Here is a 23,895-nt window from a genome sequence, read left to right on the forward strand (position 1 = left end):
GATCACAAAAATGATACATACTTAGTGTCTTTATTAGCTTTTTTTTTGGCTGAATGAAACTTTACGTTTCTAGCACCTTTAGTTTCAACATTCGGTGCCTTTTTCCCTGCAGTAAAACTGTTATAGGTGACTGAGTCAGCACCTATGTTGAATATTTCAATTCTAAGCACTGCAATCAATAGCCTAGTATGGGTGGAGTTTGAGATTCTTGCCAGCGGGGGCAAAAATAATATATTGAATTAAATATATAGACTCTATCGAGATTCGCGCCAGCCACAATCAACACGTCATCTAATGTTGTAAATTCATGATAAAATCAGGCCGGCGGCCGCTTTCTGCTTCATTTTTGCTGCAATTCCATACATGTCGCTTCACCATTTACAATGTGAGGAAGAATTGCGCAACAGAAAAAGAACCAACCTAAAGTCTCATAGGTTTGGGACCATTTCACTGAAACGTATACTACACATTCCGAAAATCTGTGGCATGAAACGAGCAGTTATATTTTAGAATCAAAGCAGTAGAAAACCTTTTTTGGAATGAATTTGGGAAAACTGTAATGAAAACTTTTGACCACTGGGGGGGTCTAGCCAAATGTTATTAGGGTCTTGCTCTATTTAATGTCAAGATGTTCATTAAGCTTGATTTGACATAAATCCTATTTCCTCTGTAGATTTTTAGCATTTTGCTTTATTTCATAGATCTGTTGACATTTTGGAGCTGTCAGAACATGTCAACCTACTGAACTTCCATTACCACACCCTTCTCCTGTACACGGCGCTGTGCACTCTTGGGAACACCAGAGTTTGTCATGCCATTTGCAGTTATGTGGACCAGTCTCAGCTTTTCTTTGCAATTCAAAATCCCAACCTTCCCAGCTGTCTGCGCTTTGCGTTCTATCAGCTGCTCAATCAGGTTTGCAAGCTATCTTCTATAGAGTTCATGTACATGTATCCCTGTAAGGTTTGAATTGAATTCATTTTTGCTTAATTTGATTTCCTAGGTTTATCTCAGCACCCACACCACCACATGTTTGATGATGAGTCACGAGTACGTCGTTCCTATGACTGAGCAAGTTAGAGATATGTATTCCAGTTCTGTTCATGGAGATAATCATGATCTACTTCCAACTGGAATTCCCAGGTTTAGCCAGAGCTCATCTCTTAAACCAAAGATGCATTATTCATCTCCGTGTTTTGTCAGGAGTGATGGAACGGAAGAAGGTGCTGTATTTGAGATTTTCCTCACAGAGTGCCCAGAAATCCCTCTAGACATCTTGAAGGATCTGACTGTCAAAATGCTGACTGCCGGAGTTTATGATGTGAGCCGTAATGTAAGGGATCCTGCAGGAGGCGACATCCAGCTTTTGCTTGTTCCTCTATTGAAGCTTTTCTACAGCCTGTTAGTTATGGGAGTCTTGGGTGATGAAGAAATCAGAAAAGTCCTCAGACTGTTGGATCCAGGTGTCTTTAATTCAAATCCTCAAAACCTCAAAGAGGAAGATGAAGAGGAAGAAGAGTGTGATGAACAAGAAGATGATGAAGAAAGTGAAAAAGATGACAATGACGAACAAGGACTTCTTCAAATGACACTTCCAGAAGCTGTCAAACTGGAAGTGAGTGATGCAGACAACCTTTAGATGTATTTTGATTTTACTTTTTCAATTTGAACGTTCTTTGCCTCTAGCTCTGTCAGCTGCTGTCCTACCTGTGTGACTGCCAGGTGCGCCACAGGGTAGAAGGTGTGATCAGTTTTTCTGATAACTTTGTGGGTCAAGTACAAGAGAACCAGCGCTTTCGCTACAACCAAGTAATGGAGGCCCTCAACATGTCGGCTGCTCTCACAGCTCGAAAGACCAAGGAGTTTCGCTTGCCTCCACAGGAACAGGTTAAATAGACCAAAACATTACTTTCAACATCAATGGAATATAGTATTTTAATACCAATGAATATTTTTTTCTTCAGGTCAATGAAACAAATACAAAATAACATCTGTTCTGTATTTTATGCTTTTTTTGGGGGGGTCAAAATATTCTACTTTAAGATTAATATGTTGTTGAGCTTCAACGAAGATCAGCAACACTGTGAATGTCCATGTCCAGAAGAAATTCAGCGACTCCTGCAGGACTTTCATCAACTCCTTAAAGCAAACTGTGGTAGGAACAAGATTAATTTATTCACTTTTCTTTAAACAAAAATTCAGTCAATTACGCAAGCTCTGATAATTCCTTTTGCAGGCACTGATTCCAACAGAGACTCTGAGGATGGAGAGGATATCGAGTTGTCCATGAAAGATCGACTTCTCAGTCTCGTTGCAAAAATGATTGGGTTCAATAGGATACCAGCAGAAATGAAGCGGAGTGAATCACAATGTCCCAGTGAGTGGCTTTAGATGCACTTCTATGGGTGGAATATATTAAAACATGTTTTCATCTTGTGTTTATCAATTAAAAATTGTTACACAACTTTAGTTTTTCAAACAAATGCCCAACTGTCCAGGCTCAGTCTATTTTCTTTATTTCTCCCCTGCGGTTCTTTCTCCAGGGTCTCTTCAAAAGCTGATATCTGAAACGATGGTACGCTGGGCTCAGGAGACTGAGATGGAGAACCCTGAGCTTGTGGGCTCCATTTTCTCTTTGCTGCACCGACAGTATCATGGCCTAGGGGGACAAATGGGACGAGCTCTCAGAAAAGCGTACACTATCAGCCAAAGTTCTGTGGAGGACACCATGGCCCTTTTGTCTTCCCTCGGACAAATTCGCTCTCTCCTCAGCGTCCGTATGGGGAAAGAAGAAGAGAGGCTTATGATCAGTAGACTCGGGTATGGGAAACCTTTAACCATTTGTTAACTTTGACTGCTTTTGACTTCTTTGGTTGTGTCCAATATCCAAACTACATGATATTATCTCTCTCTATGTTTTTTCCCTATGCATAGTGATATAATGAATAACAAAGTTTTCTACCAGCACCCAAATCTAATGAGGATACTGGGTATGCATGAAACTGTAATGGAGATGATGGTCAACGTTCTGGGAGAAAAGGAAACAAAGGTGTGGACTTTTTTGTTGGCGGAAGTCAAATAATTGTCGTCTTTTTTTTTGTGACCATTTCAACACTTTTGTGTTTTTTTTTTCACCTGTTAAGGAGATCACATTTCCTAAGATGGTGGCAAGCTGCTGTCGATTCCTGTGTTACTTTTGTCGGATCAGTCCTCACAACCAGGGCGCTTTGTTTGACCATCTCAGCTACCTGTTGGAAAACAGCAGCGTCGGACTTGGTAACACTTATGACACTTTGCTCCAGGGTTAATTTTGAGAGCAAATTTTGAGTTAGTTTTTAGACAAAGTCTTTTGAAGAAAATTCCACTTAGTCTCAGTCAAAATTTAGCCATCATGGCTATTTTTAGTCAGCTAAATGATACTAAGATTTTAGGTGACTAAATCTGTTACAGTTTGTTGCATTTTTTTTTTTTTTTAAATATTCAATTTCCATTTTTCAACTTAAATATGGAATAGCATTAATGTTTGTAAATGCACGTACGCAAACATACTCAGCTTACTTCCTTTTGGATCAGTTAGCGCCTTCCATGCAACAAAAGTAGTTTTAATTTGATACTTTTCAATTGGATTTTATCCCACCTTAATATTGTAGTTTGTTTTTGTTAGTTTACAAAAAATCATTGTAATTTGTGATAGTCTCGTTATTGTCATTTGAAAAAAGCTGTGGACAAAAAAGACGATAAGTTTTATGCAACAATAAGACTGCTTTGCTTCATGCCTCATAACACTTAATTTTTTGTTAATACAGTTTAAGGACATTAATATGTGTCAACAAGAACAATGACCCATTAAATGATGTTCCTCTTCAGCTTCTCCATCCATGCGTGGGGCTACGCCGTTAGACGTGGCAGCAGCGTCTGTGATGGATAATAACGAACTAGCCCTTGCCCTGAAAGAACCCAACCTGGAGAAGGTTTGTGTCTTTTATTGATTGGTGCAAGTGCATTTATAGTGGTAGTCATTGTAGTTAGTAATTGCATTGTAGTTGCTGTAATTTCATTTTTGATGATTCTTCATTCAGGTGGTTCAGTATCTTGGTGCCTGTGGTCTTCAGAGCTGTCCATTGCTGGTGGCCAGAGGCTATACTGATATTGGGTGGAACCCAGTGGAGGGTGAACGTTACCTGGATTTCTTACGTTTTGCTGTCTTCTGCAATGGTACATTTATTTCATTTATACGCCAAGTATGCTTTTCATTTAGGAATACAGTATGTAGCCGGCTGCATTTCTTATACACCATGCATTACTGGGTTGAGCAAAAATATGTGATAGGATAAAAGCAACTGTGTAACAAAATATAGGACTGCCTCGCCACTACACCATCAGAAGCAATTTACTCAGCTATTGATTTTCTGTAGTCTGTAACAGCGCTCAAAAGTCATCTGTTCAAATTGCCCTTGAGCTCGTTGACAGTAAAGCCACGAGCAATTGGCTTCCAATGCCTTGTACCTCAAGACATTTTTAGTTAAATCTCTGGTCTACAAAGTTTTATTTAGGTAATTAAAACACTCAATCCACTTTGATGGCAAAACTTTACCAAAATTACCTTTCGTCCAAAATGTAATATTGGGCTTTTTCTTGACCTCTGTCCTACTGTCCGACACACATTTTGTTGATTTATCACATGAATGTTCTTGACCACAGGTGAAAGCGTAGAGGAGAATGCTTACGTGGTGTTGAGGCTATTGATTCGCCGGCCAGAGTGTTTTGGCCCAGCACTGCAAGGCGACAGGGGGAATGGTTTGTTGGCAGCCATGGAGGAGGCAATCAAAATCTCTCAAGACCCCTCAATGGATGGCCCTTGCTCGACTAACAGGTCCAACAGATCACTGTCAGTATAATCAAAGAAGGAGATCTTTTATTTGACCATAGGAGAGTGTTTCGTTCAATTTCTTAAATGGTTTTGCTGATTGATTAAAGGACAAGCAATGTTTGCATTATTGATGCCTTTACTTGGACCATGCTTGTGACAGTAATGCTCACTCCCTTTAACAGAGACTCGATTCAGGACAATGATAATGACCTCATTCATATGGGACATGCCATCATGACCTTCTATTCAGCCCTTATTGACTTGCTGGGTCGCTGTGCTCCAGAGATGCATGTGAGTGTTTTCTACAGCTTTCATTTGCCCTTTTACATCAATATCCACCAATCAACAAAATAATGACACCGACCTAATAATAGACCAACAATGCCATTGATCTTTTTATGTACCATATTCATTTGGCCATTTGCCAAATAACTATTATCATGCTCACCAGATGTAAATAAACATTACTTACTTACTTACTAAATGGTCTGTCACATATGCAGAGTGACAGACCCCTCCCCCCCCCCCACCCCAGGTGCTTTGATTCTAACATATTTCTGTTAGTTTCATGTCACAGATGTTAGTTCTACCTCAGGTGTTTTTGAGTTTTCAGTGAAATGGTGCCAAACATTTGAGACTTTAGGTTGGTTCTTCATCTGTTGCGCAATTCTTCTTCACAATGTAAATGGTCAAGCGCACTGCGCCCAGCAATTCATGCTTTTATCATGAATTTACAACATTAAACACCTGGTCAAAGCACATTTCTGTTGTCAACATTAACAATTATGTTACTAATAATTTTTGTATTATTATATGCTACACAGATTGTGGTTGACGCATATCTCGAGATGGTCTATATATTTATTTTTTTTAATTTTGGCCCCCCCCGGCAAGAATCTAAAACTTTGCCTATGGTATGTCGCCGTTCTCTTTTTTTGTAGTTGATTGAAGGAGGCAAAGGAGAAGCCATCCGAGTCAGATCCATACTGAGATCACTGATTCCCATACAAGATCTAGAAGGAGTCATCAGCATCTCCTTTCAAATCCCTTCAGTCTCCCAAGGTCACAACTACATACACTTGATTTTCACTCTTACTGTACTTATTGTGTTGCACAGAATTTTTGCACAAAGCACAGTAAAAAAACAACAAATTGACCTCATACCCTGATATTTTTTTAAACTTCTTCTAGATGGTTCATTGGTTGAGTCAGACTTATCTACAATGTTCTGCCCGGACCACAAGGCAGCTATGGTTCTCTTCCTGGATCGTGTGTATGGTGTTGAAAGCCTGAGTTTTCTTCTTCACCTTCTAGAAGTTGGATTTCTACCTGACATTCAGGCAGCTGTCTCTCTTGACACTGTGAGTAGAGAAAGTTTCATTTTGATACCCTGTTCACCTCTTGAGAGATTCAGCATGAGATTGTTAGATTGACAGGTGACTGAGAAAGTGATTAAAGCTTTTCAGAGTTCCCATTGGGGAAGAGGAAGCAATCTGTTTTTGAGGTTGAAATACCAATACAAATCTTATTGTTTCCTGTTATTTTCATGGTTATCACAGAGTTGACAAGCTTTTAACTGTTATGTTTCGTTCCATTGCAGACTGACTTAGGATCCAGTGACATGGCCCTGGCTCTGAACAGATACTTGTGTTCAGCCGTCCTTCCTCTGCTCACCAAATGCTCATCTCTCTTCCATAGTTTAGAGGATCATACAATGCTGATTGATTCTGTCATTCAGGCAGTGTACCGCCTATCAAGGGCTCTTAGCTTGACCAAAGCTCAAAGAGACACTACTGAAGATTGTTTATTGGCGTTTTGCAGGTAGGCTCTGTGATAGCTTGATTCTGTCCTAAATCAGTTGTGAATTTTAAAACATGCATCTTTTTCTTTCTGCATGTTGCGATCACAAATATTGTGCACACTGTTTTCACTTTAATGTTTGTGTAATTCTTAGTATTCCATTAATTTTCATTAGAGATGTTTGATATTAGCTTTTTTGTCAATATCAGATATGGCGATATTGTATAACACCTCTTTACTAATTTTGATATATACAGTACATTTACCCCCTCCCCACCAACCTAATTTTTTTTATCACATTGTATAAATCTCCATGGAATTAAAATGTTCACCGTGCTTATGATGTTCTACTGGATATATTCCACATACCAGCTCTCTGTGGAAAAAAAAAAAAGAAACAACTCCACTTCAGTAATGGAAAAATTGTCATACTTATTTTTAAAAAAGTTGTCTCAAACAACAGCACATAGCGGATTTTCCATATTGATGGAAAAACCGGCGTTGTTTCAATGTCAGGCTGTGAAATAAAAAAGATAAAAGAACAGCTTTCTTATGTTAATTAAAAAAAGGTAAAGGTACAGTTTTTGCACCGTTAAAGGTCACAGATTGTGGTGAAGGGCTGTAAAATATTCTCTATCCATGTAAAGGTCACTTGTCTAGGTTGTTTAAACAATCTAAATGCTGTATATATATATATATATATATATATATATATATATATATATATATATATATATATATATATATATATATTTCAAAGAAAAAACGCTATGCAATTACTATCACAAAGCCAATATTACGTAACACATCTATATCACAAAGACATGTCTGCTTTTCTTTGCAACAGCATCCATAAATTACATCAAACATATAATTTTCTTATCAGTTTTTTGCCTGAACATTAAACTAAATGAAACTAAAACCTATCTTACCTGAAAAATGTCTTTGTGGTATTTTTCTTTTTCTTTTGAAACTATCTACTTAATGCAACACTTTTTTTTTTAACATCAGGACATTTATTTATTTATTCATTCTCATTTTTGTAATGAATCACTAGGCAGGGTGTCTCTGCCAAATCCTGATATAATTTACCAAATTGAATTATCATCTTCAACAAATTAACATGTTGCCCAGAGAGTTTTATTCATCATTCTAATGTGATTAGCAGAAATAAGGAATTACTCATTGTGTGGGTATGTGTGTCCATGTGCATGTGTGTGTTTGTGAAGAGTTTCTGCTCATATGACTAACCGGGTTTACTCTGCGTCCTCAGTAAACTGCAGCCAACCATGATGCAGCCTCTTCTCCGACAACTTGTCTTTGATGTTCCTCTTCTCACCGACCACAGCAAAATGCCTCTCAAAGTAAAAAAAAGAAAAAAACATCCGAATTTCCTGCAATGGAAAATGATTTATACTCGCCCACAAAATGGAACTGAGTAACTTTGTTTATTGGCCATACTTTTATCCTCAGCTCTTGACCAGTCACTATGAGCAAAGGTGGAAGTACTACGCCCATGCTGTCAGGCAGGTTGGCCATAGCTTGGCCTTTGAGGAAGAACTCCATCTTTCCAGGAAGTTGTTTTGGGGGCTGTTTAATGCCCTTGCAAAGAAGGTAAACATTATTTATCCAGATATGTTGCTAGAATTCAAAATATTTAGATATTTTTGATAAAGTGTCAATGGATTGTTAATAAAGTGTTAAGATTATTCAGATTTACTCTACAATCATTTAGTCGCCTTTTTTTGAGAATAGAAATTAATCATTTGCTATTTACGTTAGTAAAGAGAACTGTGTTACATGTGTAGAAACACTTCCTTATTACCAAATAAACAATACACACATTTGTATTCAATGTATTGGGGCATCTTACTTTGAAAGTATTATCTTAAGCCTCTTGAATAGCAAGTTAACCCACTCAGGGTTTAAAATACCAGTTCTATCTGTCATGTGATGAAGGACCCAGATGTAGAGGAGGAGGATGCAGACATGATGTTAATTTAATTGAAAAGCATAAACCAACAAAACAACAAATTAGAGATGATAAAGCACAAAACCAAGAAACTACAGAATTAAACTTAATGATTTACAGGACAGAGACAAAGCAGGGCAGGGGAAGACATTCAAATCATTATAATACAACCACACTGTTCAAACGCTCCTTTAAATTGTGATGGAAGGTAATTGGGATATGAGAAACACCTGTGTGGAAACAGAAGGGAGCCTAACAAGACAGGAGTGGCTAGAAACACAGAGAAGAGCTTTCACCACAAGATCACAGGCTAAACTTACTATTTGAAACAGATCAACAACAACCAAACTAGACATAGTTTATCAGATAGAACCAAAAACTAACCAGGTCCAGCTTTTGTGTCGACTTTGGCTTATTTTTTATTTTAAAAAAAAATAGGACAGGTCAGTTTCTTGACATGTTTTGTTTGCAAATACTTTATATTAACTTGATTCTGAATGTTTTATCACCGATTTTCATTTTAATCCTTGTGTCACAGTCTGTTAGTCTTCAGATGGTCACCCTGGCTGTGCAGTGTCTGGGAGCTGTGGCAAAGGCTTTGCCTCCTGATCATGTGGCCCCAAACTCTTTGTCTCAGATGGAAAGAATAACCTCTGTAGACACGGATGGACACTTCGACCCTCAACCTGTCGATACCTCTAGGTAAGATCCATCCATCCATCCATCCATCCTTTTTCAGGGAACATAACTTTTATAAGGAAAGTAAATTCTAGTCCCTGACTTTCTGGCTGAGAGGCAAAATGTAAACATCTTTTAATAAAACTGATGATGTTTCGTAATCATATATTTTTTTAATCTATCCATCAGCGTCAGTGTGCCAGAGCGGCTGGAGTTCATTGTGAACAAGTATGCTGAGCATACCCACGAGAAATGGTCACTTAACAAGGTAATGTTTCATTAAGTCCATTGAAATAGAGTTGCTAATAATTGTTAAGTCTGGCTTGGATTTTATTTAACTTTTGTTCTATTTTGTCATTGATTCAGTTTGTCAATGGCTGGGTTCATGGAGATCAGCTGTGTGAGAGCTCCAAAGTTCATCCTCTACTGAAACCATACAGGGCTCTGGCAGAAAAGGTAGATTGAAAAGTTCTGTTTCTACAACTTCTAGTCATTATTTGGTCATTAATTGGCCGAGAACTAATTTCCTACAAAAGTCTCTTATTTAGATCACCTCAACTATGGAATAAACTGCCTAAAAAACTGAGGAACTCATCAAATTTGCATCTATATATAAAAAAAAAAAAAACACTAAAAACCCTGTTGCACATGTGAGATCGAGACATGTATTGCTTAATTACCAGTTTTATTATTGTATTTGTAATTGTATATAATTGTTTTTTTATTCTGTTTTTGCTCTCATATTTTTATTGTTAATATTTTGTTGCTTTTAATTAGGGACCCTAGGAAGACTAGCAACCACTGTCAAAGGTTTTATTAAGGTTTACCATATTTCTGTTATTTTTACAGTTATTTACCATAATAGTGTCTTTCAAATTACTGTTAAATTAACAACAAATTACTGTAAAAATTATTATATTATAACTGTTGTTTTAACAGCAACTAACTGTAAAAAGCTGTGGAAAGTTGCATTTTTTTTTTTACAGCAAATTACAGTATAATAAACTGCAATATTTGTTTTTTTCTACCATGATTTTAGTAAAAAATATATGTACTCTACTGAAAAATTTAGGGTTACAAAACCAGTATACCGTTTTATTTTTTACAGATTCCCCATTTTTTTCATGGTACATTCCTGGCAACCACAGCTGCCGGTATTTTACCGTAAATTTGACAATTTTTTTTCACAGTGTATAGCAACCACTATGGTGGAAGCTAATAGCGATCCAAATAAACAATAAATAACTTTAGGCTACTGCACTAAAATTACACGATAGATGTACTTTATCTTGTTTTGCATCACGATTTTTTCAATAGTCAATATTCATCAAACGCCAAGAATTTGAGTCATCAAGTGATTGCATGCAGTGTAACCTATAGGATATTTCTTTAATCCTAAATAAATCTTGAATTTCATTTCTTTCATAATATAATAATATTTATTTTATTATTTAAAAAAAAAAAATAACTTCACTCTAACAGAATAAATCACTTATTTTAAGTACTTAAAGTAATGATACCAATTCTGGCTGCTTTTGTATTTGCACTTTATCAACATTAAATCCACTTTACACTAAAGTTCATAGATTTTCTGGTGTTTTCCAGGAGAAGGAAGTGTACCGTTCGGCCATGAAGGAAACCACGAAGACCATGTTGGCTTTTGGTTGGAACATAGAGAGGACCAAAGAAGGGGAAGCAATGTACATGCAGGCATGTACATTCGGCGTTTCCCAATCCGGACAAGTAAATGACATTACGATCACCAAAAGCTTAGTTTCCACGAATAAAACATTTTCTTTTTAAAGTCAACATTTTGTTCCTATTCCAGTTGTCGTTTGAAGGAGCATCTACTTTTAGCCCCAAACCTTTGGACATGAGCAGCCTCATCTTATCATGGGAACAGTGTGTAAGCCTTGCCCCTGCATTCTTCATGCAAATTCAATCTTTATTACAATATGGTGGATGATTACTACTGTGTGAAGGAGAGTTTTTGAGGTTTTAACATGTAGTTTCTATTTCATTCTATTGTCCTCAGGCAATGGCTGAACAGCTGGCTGAAAACTATCACAATGTCTGGGCTAAAAAAAGGAAATGTGAACGTGAGATTAAAGGTAGACCTATGACGTCTGACACTCTTTATATTTCTGTGCTCTGATGTTCTTTGTACATGAGGTTTTGATGCCCTCTAGCCATGTCTTTTTTACAGAAGGAGTCGACCGTTCCATCTTTGTACCCTATGATATCTTAACCGCCAAGGAGAAGTCAAAATTCAGAGAGCGAGCCCAGGATGTCCTCAAGTTCCTTCATCTTAATGGCTACACAGTTTGGAGGTGAGTACATGCTTGAAATTGGCAAAGTGCAAGATGATAAAATATGTATGGGACAGAAAGTAATGGGGTTTTATGCTTTCAATTTAGCTTAGCATGCACTAGTAATTCTAACTTAATCTTTTCTATTTCAGGTGCAGCACACTTACTATTACTAATTTTATAAACCTCACTTTGTTTTGTTTTTTATAAAAAAAAAAAAACATTCTCAAATTATTCAGAATGCTTGAATCGAGTTGTAAACTTGTATCGTGACTAAAATTCAAAGCTGGTGTTTGTTTCAAGTTTTAGCCATTTAGAATTCCTTTTGAATTTTTCTCACATTGCAGGGATCGTAAGTCGGTGGAAATGGACTTTCCTGCTACGTCTAACTGCTTTGGTTACACTCTGCTTCAGCGCCTGCTGGCTCACACTGAGGAGGCACAAGAAAACATATTGAAGCTTGGTATAGTATCCCTGGCTTTTGCAAAAGCCAAAATAGTAATTGAAAATCAACTTATTATTTAACTTACTGGGGTTGTATAAATATATTTCCAGTGCAGGTGTGAAAGTAGTGAGTCATACTGGTTTTAAAAGTGGAGGAAAAAAATCCAGTTCTGCATATGAATAACAGCATGTCTGCCCCATGGCACTATACGAATGTAGATATTATAGAAACACTTATGCTTTTTGATTGCTTGCATACCATTATAATTATAATATAGTTCTAAATTGATCTTTGGTAGCAAGGTGGCAGTTCTACATTAATGGACTATTTTTTTTTTTTTCCAGAGTTGATGCAAGCCAGAAAACAGATGTCTAGAGGAGAGGCAGTTCAAGATCAGCATCCAATATTTTTTTTCAACAAGGTTTGCGTTGAACTTATTTATATTGTGTATGATCCAACCAGCTCTGGCTTTATAAAGCTATTAATATACAGTATCTCTATGTCCATCTGTTAATTTGTTTATTTAATCATATATAGAGATGAACATATGGATGCAGGTGCATACATGCATATAAGCATCCTTAAATTTGATTTTGGATTATGAGAGCAAACAAGAGAAAACTCATGCACACACAGGGAGAACATGCAAACTCTGCACCAAAAAAGGACATTTATTTAAGCAGGAGAGCCTCATTAAGACTAAGAATGTCTTTTTCAAGAGAATCCTCTGGTTACAAACCCGTTCCCTTAAAGCTGCAGTATGTACATTTCTTTGTCGCCGTTTGGTCAAAAATCAAAATATTAGCTTTGAGCATATTGTAATTCAAAGTGTTCTGAGATGACACTGGACCTCTGCACCTTCATTTGACTCTGTATTTAACCTTTAGTCAGATATCTTTTTATAAATCAAGTGCTCCATTAGCTGTTTTTGGTGTTGCTTTTGTTTGCTTGAAAAAAGTTGAAATGCGTTCACGTCCTATTGGTAGTGAAGGTAAATGGACTTGACTTATGTAGCGCTTTATCCCCACACTGCAGTAGTCTCAAAGTGCTTTACAACATCAGTTCATTCACCCATTCACACTCATATTCTCACACCAATGGGATAAGGTGGCCATGCAAGGCGCTAGTCGCCCACTATGTAACTTAGGGTTTAGTGTCTTGCCAAGGACACTTTGACACAGACAGGTATTGAACCCCGACCTCTTGATCACGAGTCCACCCATCTAACACCTGAGCCATGGTTGCCCAGGGTGCAATGGTGGACGTTTCAGCAGGAAAAGTCCCCATCGCAGCATAAGGCACAACAGCTTACATCTCAAAACAAGCCAAAAAAAGGAAGAATGACAAGGGAAACAGGAAGTAAGTCATGTTTGAAACAGGGAGGGGAGGGGGGAGCATGTCTCACAAATTCTACATAATTAAGCTTGAACTATTTTGGCCACCATTGTCAGGGCTTTGAACCCAGTTGCTTAAATTGAAAATGCTTTGTGTTAGTGTGACTCATTCAACCCATGTGGGCGTGTCAAAAGAATCAATTAAATGTTCCTCCGACACTACATCCGAGGCGGCAAATTATTGTTATTTGACAGGCAGCCAAAACCGGAACAGTTCTAAGTTGCACGGCTACGTTCTGCACCTCCCACTCAGACACTCACACTGTGTCTGTCTCGTCTATTTGTATATATGTGTGTGTGTTTTATTTACAGCACTCCTTGTTGGCACCATCATTAAAAGTATGCTGAACAAACAGCAGGTGCTGCCTCACACTTCAAAGCCCATTTTGAAATGTCACTCCTTTTTTTTTTTCCTGCTCCTAATTTATTCCTTGATTATGGGACACTTTATTGCGACCCTAGAAAACTAGGCATGACCAGAAGCAATTCATGGTTGCGTCATTGTGTAATGACGCAACATGAAACAAAGATCAGGAGGATTTTCTGCTACTATATAGCAGCGGTTGATGCAAGCAAACAATGTCAACGTTTATTCTTAAATATTGTTTGGGGTTTGTCACTATTTGACAGGTGATCCTTCCTCTAATGGAGGAGTATGTCAAAAGCCATCGTCGGTATTTTCTGTCCACTTCACGTTGCTCAGGTGACAAAAAGAGTCACGCCTCGAAAAAAGAAAAGGAGATGGCTGCTTGGTATGTGCACCCTTTACATCAAACACAATACATAGAACGTAGCTTGTTGAGAATCACGCTTACAAATTGCTTTTCCTTAACGTAGCAGCTTGTGTTTATTTTGAGCATCACTTATGTCTAAATGGGTTTCATGTCATCCCACCCCTTTTCTGCTCACTTTCAGCCTCTTTTGTAAGCTCGCTGCTCTTGTACGACACAGGATCTCTCTTTTTGGTAAGTAACATCTTCTTGCAAATCATGTCACTGACTTGCAGTATAACATTTTTTTTTGTTATTACTTTACTGTACTCAGAGAATTAATCTAAGCCGCACCTCTATTGAGTGTTTATTTGTTTTGTTTTACTTAAATCCCCATTAGCTATAGTGCAAAAGCAGTAGCTATTATTCCTGGGGTCTACATCATAGACTATTTATGCATGACAGTTGCTAAGTACAGCAAACAGATTAGATAAGATGTACACATAACATTCACACAGAAAAGAAAATATAACCAAAATAAAACACAATAACCAAAGCATACATAATACATAACATTAATTGAATGAAATACACACAACATAGTAATACAAAAAAATGAAGTAAACTAATAATTGATCAAAATAAATAAATAAAACTCATCTTCAGGTATAATATTATGCCACAAATTACATATCAAGATTCAGCACACAATTTAATATAATTATATAATAATTTTTGAAAACACTTAAAACCGTGGCAGGGAGTTCCATGTCACCACTCCTTGTGTTTGATTGGAGCGACAGACAGTGTAGGTAGGTATTAAGGATTAAAATCTGGTTTATAATGTGCACATGCTTTTTTTTTTTTTTTTTTTCCAGGAAGTGAAAGCTCATCTGTTGTGAGCTGCCTTCACGTTCTTGCTCAGGCTCTGGATGCCAGGTAGCTAGATGGCACTGCTGTCCTGTCACACACAGCCAGAATCAATCTTCTGGCAGCGCTTTCAGTCCCATCAGTGTCTAGCCACAACGTCTAAGGATGAGATGACTTGTGTAATTGAGCCAGTGATGCACTGATGCTATCTAATCATAGCTGATATCACTTTCTGACAGTTAAAGGCTGTTTTGGGGGGTTTCCAGATTAAAAATAAAAACTGAAATGAATTCTATTAAATTGCTAATTTTAATCTTCTCATCTTAGGACTCTGATGAAGTCTGCCCACGAGTCGATACACACATCTCTGCATTCGTTTTTTGAGGCAGCTGCAGTCGATTTGGAAACGACGGTGGAATTGTTTTCGGACTCAGCGTTGCCTTTGCCTCAGTGCAGGAGTCAGATGACAAAAGGAGTGAATAAAGTTCTCAGTTACACAACAAGCATCCTCATCCCTACCCTTACTACTTTGTTTGCCCATCTTGCCAAACTCAACCAAGGAGTTGACCTCCTGGGTAAGGCTTTTGTCTTGTTGTTTAATAAAGGTTCTCCTCTTGCTCTTCTTAGAAAAACTGAACAAAAACATGTTAATAAATAATAGACCGATTTTTCTTGTTTTTGTTCATCTCATTCACCTTAAATGTGGATAAGTATCCTTAGATACTTGTTAAATTCTAATTTACTATATGGTGCCAAATATCAACTTTTGGCCACAATTAGCAACAAGCCACGTTGAATAAACGGATGTGGTGATTTCTTTTTTTTCTTTTTTTTTTTTTTCTTTTAGTTACGTAAATGTTAAATCTAAATGTTGAATCTTAATCTAATTGTTAAATCTAAATCTAATTGTTCAATCTAAATGTTAAATCTAAATGTTAAATCTAAATCTGAATGTAAAATCTAAATGTTAAATGTAAATCTAAATGTTTAATATGAATTCTAAATCTAAATGTTAAATATTTAATCTTAATCTAAATGTTAAATCTAAATGTTACATTTAAATCTAAATGTTATTTGCTGTAAATCTGGTCAAAAATAACATAAACAAATTACATATGTTTTTTTAAATGTGGTTTGTTGCTAAATGTTGCAAAAAGTTGCTGTTTATTTTAGCATACACAACTTTACAATTGGCGCCCCATAATTTACCACTCCAGTTTCACACACTGAAATGGATCTTTGGGTCTCTCCAAAAGTCTGTCTTGGCTCAGCAGATTGTTTGAACAATTCAAACATCAATATCTCTGACCAGAAGCCCGAGCTTTGATTTTAGGCTTTGCTGCCACTAGAATCTTGACAGTGGAAACACACTTAGAAGCACTGAATAATTATTAAATATTCTTCCAAAAGTGTATTCTCACATAATAAAACAGTCAAATTTGCATCATTAGGTTTAATTTTAGTCTATTTTACTGGCCTTACTTTGTCAACATTGAATTATTTGATGCATTTTCAGTTATTCCTGTATTTTACTTGTTGCCAGGGTTCGTTTAGCAGCTACTTTTTCCTCACCTCTAAATCTCCTGTGCGTGTCCTCATTTCACCTGCATACCCTCCACGTTTTCCACCACTCGCTCTCCATTATTGCTTCAGTCATGGCTACAGAGCAGCAGGAGGATATTGTCTCCCTCACAAATACCCTGACGTCCCACGACTCATTCATTATCTGAATTAGCTGGCATTCAGCTCATCTGTCTCTCTGTGATCCCTGTGATTGAATGCAATCAGCTTTTGTTTGTGTCATTGGCAGTTTCGCAAAAGAAAAGAAAGAAAATGTGACTTCAGCTTGAAATATCACTTTGTCTTTCCAGTTGGCAGCGTCCAGGTGTTCTGCTACAGGATCTTAAACAGCCTCTACACTATTGGAACCAGCAGTAGCATCGACATGGAACGGTATTACTTTGCTTGCTGTTTGTTTTGCTAAATTGTCACTTGCGGTAGATTAATTTTTTTGATTTAGGTAAAGGATTTTATTTGTGTTGTGAAATAATAAAATTCAATTTTTCTTGCTACTAAATGGTAATAACTGAAGACTCAGCTAGTCTTTTTATCCATAATATATACATAATGGTGTTAATCTAATTAAATATACTTTGTAAATTACTTAACCACAAAATTAAAACATCACTGGTCCAAGAACAGAACCTTGTGGTGTTCCATGTGATCCTGTTCATTTCCACTGTAATTAAAAGGATTTTAAATAGTTTTTTAATTCAATTGTAGGCTCAGATGGTTTCATTTTAAATTAATTATATTTAAATTGATTATTTTTCAACTCTTTTAATTATTGTAACCTAGTATTAAACCACATTTACTAAATTGTCAGACCACTAATGAAAGACATCGTCAAAATTTTACCACATAATATGTAATACTACATACAGTACATGGACAGTGATACATGCATTACTATTGATTGATTACATCATTCAGATGTCCAGTTAAGACAAAAAAATATTTAGAATTTTTGAATCTAAAAAATAAAACTTTAAGATTTCAATAAATTAATATAAGGTGGCGTCTGCAATCCTGTTCAGAAACACTTTTTGTTCATACTGGGTGAAATGGACCCTTCATCCTGAGAGCAGGCAATACATAATATATTTAGAAAAAGGAACAGAATATATCGAACCTCTGTAGCAGCTGCAATCCTGTAAAAACTTTGACCAATTCCTGCCTTTTGGGCCAAAAGGAAAGAACCAATCAGATGCCTTCATGTCTCGTCCTGCCCCCGCCCCCCACTGTCTCTCCTTTCACCTGCGTGCACACTCATCGCGTAACACTGTTCCTGGAAATATGGAGCACAAATAACGGGAGCATACAGGAGTGGGTGGAGCTTGGAGGAGGTCTTGCTAGTTGAAATCTTGTTAACTTTCAAACAATGCAAACTGCACCTTTAACTATAGCTTTGAACAAAAAATGATATTATCCACTAAAACATTTGTAAAGTCTCTCCTATGTCTGTGTTTCCATTCAGGCTGAGATCAGCAGCGGGTGCATGTCTGGCAGCTCTAACTGGTGCCTTTCCTGTTTGCTTCCTGGAACCATCACTAAACCAAAACAACCCTTACTCACTCTACAATATAATGAGTGCAGTGGAGGCCAAAGGTAATAACTTAAGTAAACACACTGCATACAGATTGACAATGCTTATTTTACTCCTTGACATGTTTTGTAGCTTCCCCTGCTCTGTTAGATCAGGGACTGCCTGAGCAGGTGGAGGACATGTGTCCCCTGCTGCCCACTCTGGAGCAGGCGTTAAAGGAAGTGGAGGAGCTGGCCTCGGCCGGCGCCCAATCTTGTCAGACCCAATACCTCCCTGTCACAGAAGTCACCTTGCCTATGTTGTGTAATTACATCTCCCACTGGTGGCACTGGGGACCCGAGAGCCAATCAGATATTCCATCCTTCACCTCCGTCGTATCCCAGCACGCTAGCAACCTACTCGGCTTCATTCTTCGGATTATACTTAACCATGTTGGGTCCAGCCAGGGGGATTGGATGAAACAGCTGGCAGGTATTGTTGTGAAAGGTTTGAAGTCATCTTACTTTGAGAGAGAGAGAACATGTGCTATTCACAGATCTCATTCCCTTCTTAGTATTTTCTCAGCCAATCATTTGCAAAGCCCACCCGGAGCTGTTGAAGAGTCACTTTCTGCCTCTGATGGAGAAGTTGAAAAAGCGGACGGAGTGTGTTCTACTAAAAGAAGAGACAATCAAAGCAGAAAAAGGCTATGACTCTGAAGCCGAGCTACAGATACAGGAAAAGTTTACCATGCTGGTCAGAGACCTGTACGCCTTCTATCCTCTCCTCATCCCATTTGTCGATGCCAATCGGTAAAGCATTAATCAAACGAGCCCAGTCTATTAGAAACTGGTTCATTATCTTAGATGAGTAGCTCATAGTTTCACTAAAAGTCATGTTAAGGTTGCTGGAAATGAATTTTTTTAATCAGATAAAGGCATAATGTTGACCTCATTAATCAATAAATCGAAGAACATTTGCTTGAAAAAATTGCTTGAAACTGCTGCTTGAAAGTTTGTTTTCATTCCCACACTGCATTTATTGAGATTTTCTGAAAACTTTTGGCATTGTGGGATGTAGAGTCCCATAAACGGATGAATAGAATGGTTTTCACTTCCTTATTATCGCAATTTCTTGTTTGACCCCAAAAACTTTGCCAAAGTAACTCCCCAAAATTTTTTGGGTGTTTTCACAGATTGAAATTTGTAATAAACAATGGCGGATGTTTACATGGAAAGATCCAAATCCAACTTAAGTTCAGTGTCTGGCAGAGTGAAGTGATATCACAGGGAATACCAGGAACAAACTACAACAAAAATGGTGATCACTGTCCTTGTCTCGCGAAAAAAGGAAAGAAAAACACTTCCCACAATGCATTGTGTGAAATTTTTCCAAAAATGTCAATAAGAGTGTTTACAGTGGATATAAAAACAAAGTTTTTCTTTTTTTTTTCTCGATAAAATGATCTATGACATGTTGATGCATGAGGCCTACACTATGTCTTTATCTAATAATAATAGATAAAAAAAATAATTGTCTCCTGCAGTGTTAAGTTTATGATTGTATAATGTATAAAGGAGCTTTGGAATTCCTCAAAAACAAAACATTTGTACCAAAATGACAAGTTGGATATTGCTTTGGTTGGCTTCTAAAACCAAGCAGATGTAGATTTAATGACATTGATGTGCAGATTTTTTTGAATGATCGTAGGTGTAACAATAGATGTTACGTTAATAGGAAGGAGAAAGTTTAATGATGCAGATGTATGTGTTTGTTTCTGTCTCGTCTTAGGGCCAGATGGCTGAAAGAACCCAACCCAGAGGCTGAGCAGCTGTTCACCATGGTGGCACAAGTCTTTATGTTCTGGGCCAAATCTCATGTGAGAATGACATCTAATGTTTGTTTATACTTTTTCATGTTGATTCCCTGCTTTTCCATTAGATAGTCTATATCATACTGTATGGGCACTTCTGGTTTGTCTTACGACAGAATTTCAAATGGGAGGAACAGAATTATGTGGTTCAAAATGAAATTAACAACTTGGCCTTTGTGGTGAACGATAACCAGACGTCGGAGGTTAATCACTTTTGTTTTGCATTAATCTCTTTCTACTATTTTGTATGGTGCTTTTGTTTTACAACTGTTGTTGTTTTTTAATTACTCTTTAAAACACAGTTTGACAACGAAAGGAAGAGATTGAAGAGAAAGGGCGATCGTTATTCCACACACACTTCTCTTATTGTAGCTGTGGTGAAACGGCTTCTCCCTGTGGGCCTCAGCTCTTGTTTTCCAAGTGACCGGAGTCTTATCATGTTAGCAAAAAAAGGTTTTTCTCAGGTCAGTAAAACACACTAGCACACACTAACTTTTTTAAAGAGATACGGATAGAGATCCCATAAATGCAGTTTAGATGATTGGTCTAAACTTGTTACTAATTTGTGTCAGAAATGTCTTCAGAGCCATTTATATCAACCTTTAGTCTTTATTTACATTTAATATCTCTTTATGGGCATCACCATTTTGGAGATTTTAGCCATTATCTTGTTGACAGCACAACAGAAACTTCTTTTTACCGTTTTCATAGAAAGTTTATAGAGAGATAGCTTTTAGTCAGATGTTTTAGCACTTAGAACTGTCATCTAGTTTCTTGGAAGTTGTGATGGTATTCTTAAGAAGACCAAGAACGTTTACCAGAAAAGGAAAAAATCAGATGCCACAATAAGCAATCTTACTACAGCTCCACCTTCTTACATCTTAAAACATGAGGTTTTACTTTGATGGAAATTGCCGAATAAAGGGGGGTGGGCCCATCAAATTGCGAAATCGTAATCTACATTGAATTACCTTTGAAACGATATATCACACGACTATGTTTCCATGAATTTGGAAATCACCGGAACTGGGGGGTGGGCCCCCGGCCCTCATTTAAAAAAAAAAGGGCTTCGAGCGTCTCATCATATTCATTCATAGAGTATTCATGCCAAACTGCATTCCGATCAAACGAGAGCTAATGGAGGATTAGTCATTTTAAAAATGGGGCCCCCTGGCGCCGCCGTGACACTTATAATGTATGTAATGGGCTTCATTTGTATTTTGGTATGTGCCAATTATTCGGTACCACCAACTGTCGTAATATTTGACTATATATATATAAATAAATAAGAAATCGACTTTTTTTTTTTTTTTTTTAAAAATTGGGCTCCTGGCGTCGATGCGTACACATCCATAGATTATACCTACCAAATTTCAGGCGGATCCGTTCACGAAAAACAGAGGAGTAGCAATTTTAACGAGCTACCTCACCTCCTTTTCAGGTAGCTTCAAAATTTATTGGAACATAGTCGTGTGATATATCGTTTCAAAGGCAATTCAACGTAGATTAGGATTTTACATTTTACATCGAGTCATTTCACTGAACTCTCAGGAAGGTGGTACGTGCTATTCGGTGTGGAGACGTTCTACGGGCTCGGCTGTAGTTCATCAGAACTTATTATTGTAAATACTGCTTCTAATTTGCCTCTTATTGCTACAAGTAAAGTTTAATAAACTTTCAGTAGAGCTACTTTTGTAATTTGGGTTGGGTATCCCTTTAAAAATATGTCCAGTGTGTTTAGATCAATTATGGTTCATATTTAGTTGTTTAATACAATCAGTATTTAATAGTGTCTTTCTTTGGCTGTTTTCCTACACAGAAAAACACTGAAGACGAGATTCGAGAACATATTTCTAACAACCTCACACATCTTCAGGACCAGGTAGCAACACTTTTGTCCTTCATTTGTTTACCTTCAGTTTTGTCCGCATTATTACTGGATGAAGTAGAATTAAAGCATGCATTGTTAAAGACTTCATTTTTGCAACACATTGCTGTTGTTTGTCTTCTCGCAACGTCCTAATCTCTGTTTATCCTTTGTTGGTTTCCTGTTTTCATTTTATTTGAAAGGCAAATAAGGTGCCAATCTTTCCAAGTTTTGCATATTCATTGACACATCGGAGCATATGTGACTTTTAATTTGTGTGAGACGTGTTGGGTAAATTGAAGTGAGGAATGATCTTGTAGCCTGTAAAAAAACAGAGTAGTCTTTTTAATAATCTTATTCACTGACTCATTGTTCACAGGAGACTTGATTGGGAAGGATCCAGCACTCCGTATCCAATGTGCAGGAATCATTTCCGTATTCATAAACCAGCAGTGAATATGTTTATTATAAGCCAGTAATGACAAATTTTGCCTAATCAAAAACATGAAGTAACTTTTTAAGCAGAACTTTTATCCCCTGTGTCGCCCCTCAAAACATACTTTGTCGATTTAATGAATTCATGTTTGTTTGTTTTTTATGTATGAAAAATAAATTGTCTTGCCTTCTGACTTTTGGTAAAGTGGGATGACAACAATTAAATTGCAAAGAGAGAACCCAAAACAACATTTAGATTTTTTTAAATGATGCTTTTGCACCAACAAGCTCCATTATTTATACTCCCATGAGTTCTGCTTTCAACTTTATTTCTTTGAATACGAGACCTCACCTGCAGCTTTCCAAGACGTAATTATTGAGTGATTGAAATGGCACCACCTCGACACCAAACACAATAAACCTGCCATTCTTTTTCACATTACAGATACCAAACACACTGAGGCAGGGAAGCCTTTACTCACAACATTCAACCCAGCATGAAACCACCCCTGAGTCACAAAGGACTGTGAACAGGATTTTAGAAATCGCTCGTGTCTTTTATTACTTGGATCAGGTGAGCATTTTTTTAAAACCCAGATACAAAATGAGATAAGTTTGACATTTGGACCTGTGTTGGGAAAAAGTAGGATTTTGGTATATTAACTTCATTTCATCGTTTTCAATCATTTGTTTAACCCTCGGAGCATCTTCGTGACCAAAGTGACATTTTGGTTGTTTTCATTTGTTTAGCTCTTAATGTTCCGCTCATTTTAAAGGCTAGCTGTATGAAATATTGCCACTATTGTTTTTACATTCTTATTTGCTTAATTCAAAAGTCCTATGTACTGGACGTGTATAGAAAAGGAGATATGATATCATACTGACACTTAGTAACCTCGTGACCAAATGTGACCTATTAACACCCATTGTAACCACATATTTTTTATATACTTACTGTAATCACGACATATCATAATGCTTTGTCAATAAAATATGTTTTAGGTGTAATGACCCTCGACCAACCAGAGACCATCACATAAAATGTAAAATTTCAGTGAAGGCCTGGATTTCTTATCTTGCAAAATATACAAGGTGTACAAGTGTAACTTTTTCTTTAAAACTGTCTGTCACGGCAAATTTGCGGTTGACCTCATTTGGAGACGTGATTTATTGCTCTGGTTGAATGATGGAGTCCAGTCGGAAGATGATGATTTTATAAAAAAGATTTATTATAAAACTAAATAAAAAAAGAGTACAAAGATGGACAAAAATCAGTGACCGCCCGGCCGGACGTCTGATGATAGAGTGGCCCACAGTTCTAACTCATCACGTATATTCCCCTCAGTCCCCCTCCCTCCTCCCCCCAGGAGATAAAGAGGACAGAGAGGAGCAGGTGAAAAAAGAGGGTGAAAAGAGACAGTTTCTTCTTAGGTCAAAACAACCAGTTCTCTGGTATCTCCTGATTGTCAGCTGTGCTGGAGGTGTGTGCGTGTATGGTGCTTGTGTGTATGAATGGATGTGTATTGGGTGTGTATGTGTGATAATAGAGGATGCCTCTGTGTCTGGCCTTGATGATTCATGTGTTTT

The 23,895-nt window shown here is 37.2% G+C and overlaps 1 protein-coding gene across 1 annotated transcript in view; it reads left to right on the forward strand.

Moving 5' to 3' along the window:
• Positions 1 to 23,895, forward strand: part of ryr2b (ryanodine receptor 2b (cardiac)) — a 77,174-nt gene that overhangs the window by 27,222 nt on the left and 26,057 nt on the right. Inside the window, exons 36-74 of the mRNA XM_028467936.1 lie at positions 702 to 915; positions 1,004 to 1,615; positions 1,687 to 1,887; positions 2,044 to 2,155; positions 2,237 to 2,377; positions 2,544 to 2,820; positions 2,935 to 3,049; positions 3,144 to 3,276; positions 3,868 to 3,971; positions 4,080 to 4,215; positions 4,702 to 4,888; positions 5,053 to 5,161; positions 5,812 to 5,932; positions 6,062 to 6,231; positions 6,471 to 6,691; positions 7,944 to 8,034; positions 8,144 to 8,284; positions 9,181 to 9,344; positions 9,510 to 9,588; positions 9,687 to 9,776; positions 10,926 to 11,063; positions 11,149 to 11,226; positions 11,356 to 11,431; positions 11,527 to 11,650; positions 11,977 to 12,092; positions 12,419 to 12,495; positions 14,099 to 14,220; positions 14,384 to 14,437; positions 15,061 to 15,117; positions 15,376 to 15,623; positions 16,920 to 17,001; positions 18,086 to 18,216; positions 18,305 to 18,625; positions 18,708 to 18,945; positions 19,925 to 20,012; positions 20,123 to 20,227; positions 20,309 to 20,470; positions 21,826 to 21,888; positions 22,754 to 22,882. Of these exons, the coding sequence (XP_028323737.1) occupies positions 702 to 915; positions 1,004 to 1,615; positions 1,687 to 1,887; positions 2,044 to 2,155; positions 2,237 to 2,377; positions 2,544 to 2,820; positions 2,935 to 3,049; positions 3,144 to 3,276; positions 3,868 to 3,971; positions 4,080 to 4,215; positions 4,702 to 4,888; positions 5,053 to 5,161; positions 5,812 to 5,932; positions 6,062 to 6,231; positions 6,471 to 6,691; positions 7,944 to 8,034; positions 8,144 to 8,284; positions 9,181 to 9,344; positions 9,510 to 9,588; positions 9,687 to 9,776; positions 10,926 to 11,063; positions 11,149 to 11,226; positions 11,356 to 11,431; positions 11,527 to 11,650; positions 11,977 to 12,092; positions 12,419 to 12,495; positions 14,099 to 14,220; positions 14,384 to 14,437; positions 15,061 to 15,117; positions 15,376 to 15,623; positions 16,920 to 17,001; positions 18,086 to 18,216; positions 18,305 to 18,625; positions 18,708 to 18,945; positions 19,925 to 20,012; positions 20,123 to 20,227; positions 20,309 to 20,470; positions 21,826 to 21,888; positions 22,754 to 22,882 (5,827 nt within the window). The remainder of the gene's footprint in view (positions 1 to 701; positions 916 to 1,003; positions 1,616 to 1,686; positions 1,888 to 2,043; positions 2,156 to 2,236; positions 2,378 to 2,543; positions 2,821 to 2,934; positions 3,050 to 3,143; positions 3,277 to 3,867; positions 3,972 to 4,079; positions 4,216 to 4,701; positions 4,889 to 5,052; positions 5,162 to 5,811; positions 5,933 to 6,061; positions 6,232 to 6,470; positions 6,692 to 7,943; positions 8,035 to 8,143; positions 8,285 to 9,180; positions 9,345 to 9,509; positions 9,589 to 9,686; positions 9,777 to 10,925; positions 11,064 to 11,148; positions 11,227 to 11,355; positions 11,432 to 11,526; positions 11,651 to 11,976; positions 12,093 to 12,418; positions 12,496 to 14,098; positions 14,221 to 14,383; positions 14,438 to 15,060; positions 15,118 to 15,375; positions 15,624 to 16,919; positions 17,002 to 18,085; positions 18,217 to 18,304; positions 18,626 to 18,707; positions 18,946 to 19,924; positions 20,013 to 20,122; positions 20,228 to 20,308; positions 20,471 to 21,825; positions 21,889 to 22,753; positions 22,883 to 23,895) is intronic.

This window comes from Gouania willdenowi, chromosome 15 (assembly GCF_900634775.1).
Source record: "Gouania willdenowi chromosome 15, fGouWil2.1, whole genome shotgun sequence".
In the NCBI taxonomy this organism is placed as follows: domain Eukaryota; kingdom Metazoa; phylum Chordata; class Actinopteri; order Blenniiformes; family Gobiesocidae; genus Gouania; species Gouania willdenowi.